Here is a 7018-nt window from a genome sequence, read left to right on the forward strand (position 1 = left end):
CCCCCCCCCCCCCAGTCCATACCAACCTAACCAGAGGGACGATTCCTTCCTGACCCCAACGCAGCTTCAGTCCAACCCTGAGTGGAGGGGACGACCCAGGAGCCTCCAGCTTTAAGTCACCACCAGCCCCTGCTCTCAGATCTGCCAGAGTCGAGCCCCAAGCAGCTTTGCTAGCGTTCTTCTTCCTGGGTCTGGAACGTGCCTGCTACTTCATGTGGGTCGGGCCCGGGCCCAGGCCAGGACACACTACTGCTGCAGCACAGACAAGCTCTCCAAGCATCAGGGAGCTTTCTCCCATTTTGATTTTGGGCAAGGGTACAGCAAACCTGGAGGCTAAGGACAGCAAGGGCAATGCTCCCCAGTCCTGGGGCTGCAGCTGATAAAACTCTCTCTTGACCCCTTGAATCGATACCCAGGTTCCCGGGGTCATTGTGCTGGATGATCTTAGCTGCCATGAAGGGCTCCCCCTGCTCTTGCCAGGCACAGGCAATACACTTTGCACTGCGCTCTCGGAGGCTGAGGGGATCAGGAAGAGAATGCATAGGTATGGAGAGAGGCAGGGTTGGAAGAGACCTAGAAAGGGAATTGCTGCTCTGGCATCCCGCCCTGCACCAACTAGCTCCAGGCAGCAGCCAGGAACATGCTCATTAGGGCTTTGTAGCTGAACAGGCTCCGTTCTGACACTTTCTTTACATGACAGTATCAGGGAATTTCAGAGACGCACTGCTCTCCCAGCTGACGCAACTGCCCCCCATGACGCAAGAGCAGCAGATCCACAGCATACGGCAAGGGAGGCATCCTGGGAGTTGCCATTTGGAAATTCTTTCAGTATTAGCTGGGACATCTGCCTTATTTCACGCAATGGCATCCCTTAGAGACAGCCCTGCTTGCGCGGGAAGCCGCGGCTCCACTTCTAGTTCTCTGGCACTGCTGCCGAGTAGACGAGGCAGCTGCACCCTCCTGGCTGGTTAATCTCTCGGGCACATGGCTCTGAAGTGCTCCCCTGGGTGTGTGCTGATACTGCATAATCTCTTCAAATTACATTTGCATATGCCAAGATATCCCCTAATTGTCTTGTAACATTGGCACTGCGAAGACAGGTATCCAATAAGGATGCTAACCCAATAACCATGGTTTTCTGAGTCACCCTCCATCTAATTATGACTGCTATCGTCTCGGCTGAATGTGTGTTCGAATCTCTCCATCTCCTGCTCCTGCCATCCATTATTAAAAACCATACAGAAATAAGGCTGGAAGGGAGCTCCAGGAGTCGCACCTAGTCCAACCCCTGCCTGAGCCAGGATCAGCCCTGTCTAAACCATCCCAAGCAAATCCATTATCTGACTTCTTAGTAAAACTACTGTCAACCCTGACACAGCACAAGACATCACACCTACACCTGCCACAGGGAAAGCAGGGGGGCCACAGTGGCAATGTCCTGCTGCTGTAAAAGGTTATTAAAATACACTCAAGAGATCCCAGGTAAAGGACCCCACACCCTGCTCCAGAGGAAGGCAACCCTCTTTGCCCCCCACCCAGTGCCACATCCATCTGGCCACAAGGTAAATTCCTTCCTGACCCTAAATACAGTGATCGGTCTGACCCTGAGCGGAGGGGCAAGACCCTCTACCCAGGACCCTCCAGCTTGGGTCCCAGCAGGAATATCAGCACATCCCAGTGGAACGACCCTCTTAGTTCAGGATGTTGAAAATGCAGCAATATGTCTAAGTCATACAAAGATATTTATGGCCATAAACAGTCCAAATCCATAGACTAGAAAAAAAAATAAGCAGGTGTGATTTTTATATTTCCACAGTGCATTTGTAAGCTGCACTGTGGTATGGGCTGACGTTAACTCTGCATAGGGCAAAGATGAGAGAAGTCAACCACACTGGAGATTTTCAAAGACCAGGTTTGGAACATCCTACTTCCAGTCTTTTCTCCAGCAGCACTATTTTTTTTGGCTCAGCGTAGAGTTATGATAGCAGAGCCAGTCTTTGCCCCAGGCAAACCATATCCAGGAGCTGAAATGAAACTTTTAATTGCAACTGGCAAGCAACTGTGGTGTTTGTGTCATTAATGGCTCTAGAAAACCTATAAAAATGGATGGCCTTTGCAGCAACAGAGTACTGGGCCACGCTGTCAGTCTCGCATTTAAGCTGGCTCCTTTCCTCTTCAATATTCGTTTTGGGATCAGAAAGCACTCAGCTGTTTCATATGATAGCACAATGTTTAAACAGGAATGTCAGCAGCTGCATATCAGACTGGAAATTGGATTCAGGGTAATAAAGATCAGGTGAATTTCAACCAGGGACTTAAGAGATCAATAGATGATCCAAATCCCTTTCACAGTTCAGAGATTCTTGCACCACATTTCCAGGCAGAGCAAGGAAGAAAACAGATAAACATTTTCAGGAAGCTGTCTCAATTCTTCATGCCATCTCAGCATGCGAGAGGCCATGAATCTCATGCTTAAACCAAAAAGTGCCATGCAGCTGTCATACACATTACTCCCTGTGCCAGATACAGCTGAAGCTGAAGGAAAGGATAGTTTTGAGGCTAGGGACGCTGGTTGCACTCACCTGTTACCAAACATGGTGCTGAGCTCATCCAAAACATTGTTCAGTCTCACCTGGAGCTCTTTGAGATGATCGCTTGCTTCTGCATCCAGCTGTGAGCAAAAGGAAAAAGTTTATCTGGAAGCCAGAACTTAGCTTGCAACGTGTTACTAGCCGCCACATACTACATGGGAGGGAAGCACATAGAAACTGTCCAACCCAGTTTAGCCCATGCAAGCCTTTCAGATGATGTTTCTGCCTCTCCCTAGCTTTGACCTGAAGCAGGGAGCTGTATTTCAGCAAGCCAATAATGCATTTTTGTGATCATTTGGGCTTGGGATGCTCATGGAAGACAGGGCACAATCCTGATTCCAAAGAAAAAAAGCCACCGGCCTCTGAATTTGAAGCCTAGCATCTCAGCCTGACCAATGCAAGGCTTCTGCAAGACAGCAGGAGGGAGGCTGGAAGACAAGGACTTGGATCTCCAGCACAGCACCAGGCAGCGGCTGGATACCGTAGGAGCTCCTGCTACTGCAAATTGCCCTAGAGCCCCACTGGTCTTCTGCATCTTTACAGAGGTTTAGAGTGGGATTCACGCCTTCTTCTGCAAGCTGGCATGGGAAACCCAGACTTTGTTAGCGTCTGGAGGTACACAGAGCAGTCTCCTAGATCAGTGTTCAAAAAAAAATTGAAACAACAACTCTAATAAAAGTCCAACAACTGGCCTTGCATGTGTATTGGAGCTGCAGGATGTTTTTGGTCAGATTCTGTGTCAGTGATGCTACAGTGATTTAAGCACTGCTCGCACAGAGTCACTGCTTTATTAGAATGAATTCCCAGTTTTATTAGCTTCGTAACTAACTCCATGCAAGCAGCACCGAACATCACATCACATGGCATCACATCTGCTGGCCTAATCATGCCAATTAACAGAGCTCATGGGGTGGGGAAAGGAATCTATAGGTGATCAAAAATATGCCTACAGCCTCCCAATAGCTGCTTTTGTTGCTACTGGTCTGTCCCCCTGCATCTTGGACGTGTACGAGACACAGGCTCTGCAGTTCAGCGTGTGCGACCTACAACACCCAACATTTCCTCACAGCCTGGCCCGTTTGCTAGGGGAGACCCTGGCTTCACTCTCCAAGACTTAACAGGACACTTCAAGCAAATATTCTGCCATTTGATCTAGGGGGTTAATGCAAGGCTAAGACAAGGCTGAAGAGACTGGTACTGATCACCTCCCAGCTCCTTATATTCTGCAACATCTTTCCTTGGGCACGTATTGGAGCTGCAGGATCTTTTGGGTCAGGTTCAGTGAGAGTGATGCTACGCAGCACCCAGGAGGACTGAGCTTATGAACTGTGCAATGAATGAGTTATCTTAGCCACGAAAAGTTAGAAGGGAAGGTGAGATTAATGCCTTCAGCCGTCTCCTTCCTATTCTACGAATCATGACCCTTCCTTCCAGCCATGCAAGCGGGACACTGATATCCTTTTACACTCCATCAACACCAACCTTTGAGTGGCCAGAAAATGACGGCTCAGGAGAACTCTGCCCACGACACGAGCTGCATCCTTCCCAGTGCTTCTGGCCAAGAAGCGACAGACAAATTTCATAGTTTCATAGTTTCCAGGGTCAGAAGGGACCTGAGCAGATCATTTAGTCCGACCCTCTGCCATGGCAGGAAAGAGTACTGGGGTCAAACAACCCCAGTAAGGTGGTCATCCAACCTCATTTGGAGCTATGCAGCACAGTGTCCACTCCCCCCAGGGCTGACAGCCCTCTCCTTCAGGTGCAATTAATAAGACTGCATCTGACATTCAATTAAAATAAAGGTTTCTGGCCTTTCCTTTCTTACACATTAGTAGCTGCTAAGTGATAACAGAAGGAAAGCTGGCTCTGCAGCTGAATGTCTCAGTGCAGTGATGGCAAAGTCCTTTGTCATCCCGGAGAGGCTGATTTTTCTGAACAGCTGTTCATAGGTCAGGAGGAAAAAAGAGACTGCACAAGGCATTCGCCAACTCTCTCATGCCTAGAATTAGCTTTCCTTGGCTGGCCGCAAACTGCGGAGAAGTATCAGTATGTGAGATTTAGGTCCATTAAGACGGTGCAGGGCAGGTGCCCGCTTCTGTTACTTACGTACCTGAATTAGGAACAAGTTACAGACCTTCACAGACTCTCTTTGGCATTCAGCGTACCTGAAAATTGTTCTCTGCCCATGTGGCGAAGCCCCGATAAAAGTGCTTGAATGAAGCTGTGTCTACTTTGCAGCTCGGCCAATGAATTACACGTATCAGCTATGAGCGGTAACAGGCCCGCACGATAAACCGACGGGCAGAGCGAAGCAAGGCTGGACCGTAGGAAGTTGTCTTCATTATCATGCGTATCATAACCGTGGCATTTCTGCTGGAAGTAGGAACACAGCGGTACGGCAGGCGTCTAACGGAGCTTTCTGATCCCTGCATTTGGGTGCACGGAGCATGATACACAGGAATAAAACTAACCAAAAGGTTCCCACTGTACAAACATGGGACGGCACATGTTATGTGGTGTCTACAACCCCTGAACAAATGCTTGAAGTCTCACAGAAATAATACCCAGCCCTTCCATAATGTCTTACTGAAGAATTTACATGCACTATAAAAATAACTGAGATGTGCAGCATGCATCCCAAGAGAGACAAGGAACCCAAGCTGTGTGGCAAGGCTCCAGGCTCTCCAAGCTTGCCAGGGACCTTAGTGGGACCCCAGTACCTCAGCACCTCTGAAGACCTTGGCCTTGACGACTTGCTCCAGGCTGACACGAGGTCAGCAGCACTGCTTTCAATGAGTCCTGGGGCAGTGTCTGAGCCACAACCCGCCTCTACCTTTAATACAGATGTTGACAGCATGATGTTGGCAGCGTTAATTCCAGCTGACCGTCTGCTGATGGGACCTTCCCAGAGAGTCTCGGTGCTTTCAGCAGCATATCGGCGATGAACCATCCCAGCAGCCCTGTTCATTCCTCATTCTTGTGTCAACATGATGGGAGCCTCACAAACTACAGGGAAAGCTGCTAGCAGGAGCCTGGACTCTGGGAACACTTTCCAAAAGCTCGTATAATGAAGACATGGCTGTTCTTGAGCTATTCCGGGGTTTGTCATTCAAGTGACTAAGTGAGGATTTTGGATGTGGCAAAATCTAGCTGAGCACTAGACAGAGAGTTTACTGGAGCATTAACTCCACAGCTTTAGCTAATAGCTGAAGGCATAAAATGGGAGGAAGACAAATCTGCTACTCAATCGCTTGTTCTCCAGGTTCGCTAAATAATTCTCAGCTCTGCTATTTACCCTGCAGGCTTGGACTTTGCAGAAACAGCCCGTTTCTACACTTTTTTAATTGGGCATCTGAGGCACGGAGAGGACTGAGTAGTGGGCAGTGTAGCACGTCAGCTCTTCTCTCGCAAACCTACTGATGATTTCATAACTCGTGAAAGGCTGAGAAAGGCAGCAGGTGGGCTGCACAGAGTCATCCTGGGTTAATGAAAATAGAAAGGATTATGCTGCCCACTGTCAGCTGCCCATTCTGATCCAGAGCCAGGGTCCAGAGCAACTCGAGCGGAGAAAGTTAGATGCACAGCAACATAGGTGGTACGGAGGCTTTACTTCTTGACCTGCCAAATGCCACATTGGGGCTGAGTAGCGAGTTAAACAAGTTATTGAAAAGTTGAGCCATGCCTGGCCATGAAGCTGTATAACCCTGTTACCCTGGCTCATATTTTTAAGAGCTTGTAGGTACCAACTGCCCATTGATTTTCACCTGGGCCGCAGGCAGTATTTACATCAGGGCACCAACATCTATCAACCTTTTGCCCCCACATCATTTTGAAATGGCCACTTGGGCGGGGGGGAGTTTCAAAGACATCTGTGAGTGCTTTGAGCAGCTGCATCAGTACTTCTTTTCTCCTTCTACCAACCACCCTGGTTGTGGTAGTCCTGTAAGATCAAAAGACCTCAAAAGGGAGGAGGAGTCCAGTCATAAAAATTCAAAAAAGGATCCAAAATAGCTTAGCTGTCAATCAGTCGTGATTCCACAGACAAATTTCTCCCAAGGCGAGAAACACAGGCAGCTTGCCTTCCCCTTCCAGATGTCTTCTGCTCCTGAAGAAAGGAGGAGCCCAGGATCAGGCAGCACAGGCTCCTGCATGGAGCATGCAACTGGGACTCGGGAGATGCAGGCTGCAATCCCAGCTCTGCTCTGGGAAGCCTTTGGGATGTTTCATAGTTTCATAGTTTCTAGGGTCGGAAGGGACCTGAGCAGATCATCTAGTCTGACCCCCTGCCATGGCAGGAAAGAGTACTGGGGTCAAACGACCCTGGCAAGGTGTTCATCTAACCTCCTCTTAAAAACCCCCAGGGTAGGAGCCTGCACCACCTCACTTGGAAGTTGGTTCCAGACCCTAGCCGCCCTGACTGTGAAATA

General features: G+C 49.1%; 1 protein-coding gene across 1 annotated transcript in view; it reads right to left on the reverse strand.

Moving 5' to 3' along the window:
- The window catches only part of UNC13B (unc-13 homolog B), a 339671-nt gene that overhangs the window by 47750 nt on the left and 284903 nt on the right, over positions 1 to 7018 (reverse strand). The window contains exon 32 of the mRNA XM_019518288.1: positions 2583 to 2671. Coding sequence (XP_019373833.1) covers positions 2583 to 2671 — 89 coding nt within the window. The remainder of the gene's footprint in view (positions 1 to 2582; positions 2672 to 7018) is intronic.

The sequence above is a fragment of the Gavialis gangeticus genome, unplaced genomic scaffold (genome assembly GCF_001723915.1).
Source record: "Gavialis gangeticus isolate Ggan-Ray unplaced genomic scaffold, GavGan_comp1, whole genome shotgun sequence".
Lineage (NCBI taxonomy): Eukaryota > Metazoa > Chordata > Crocodylia > Gavialidae > Gavialis > Gavialis gangeticus.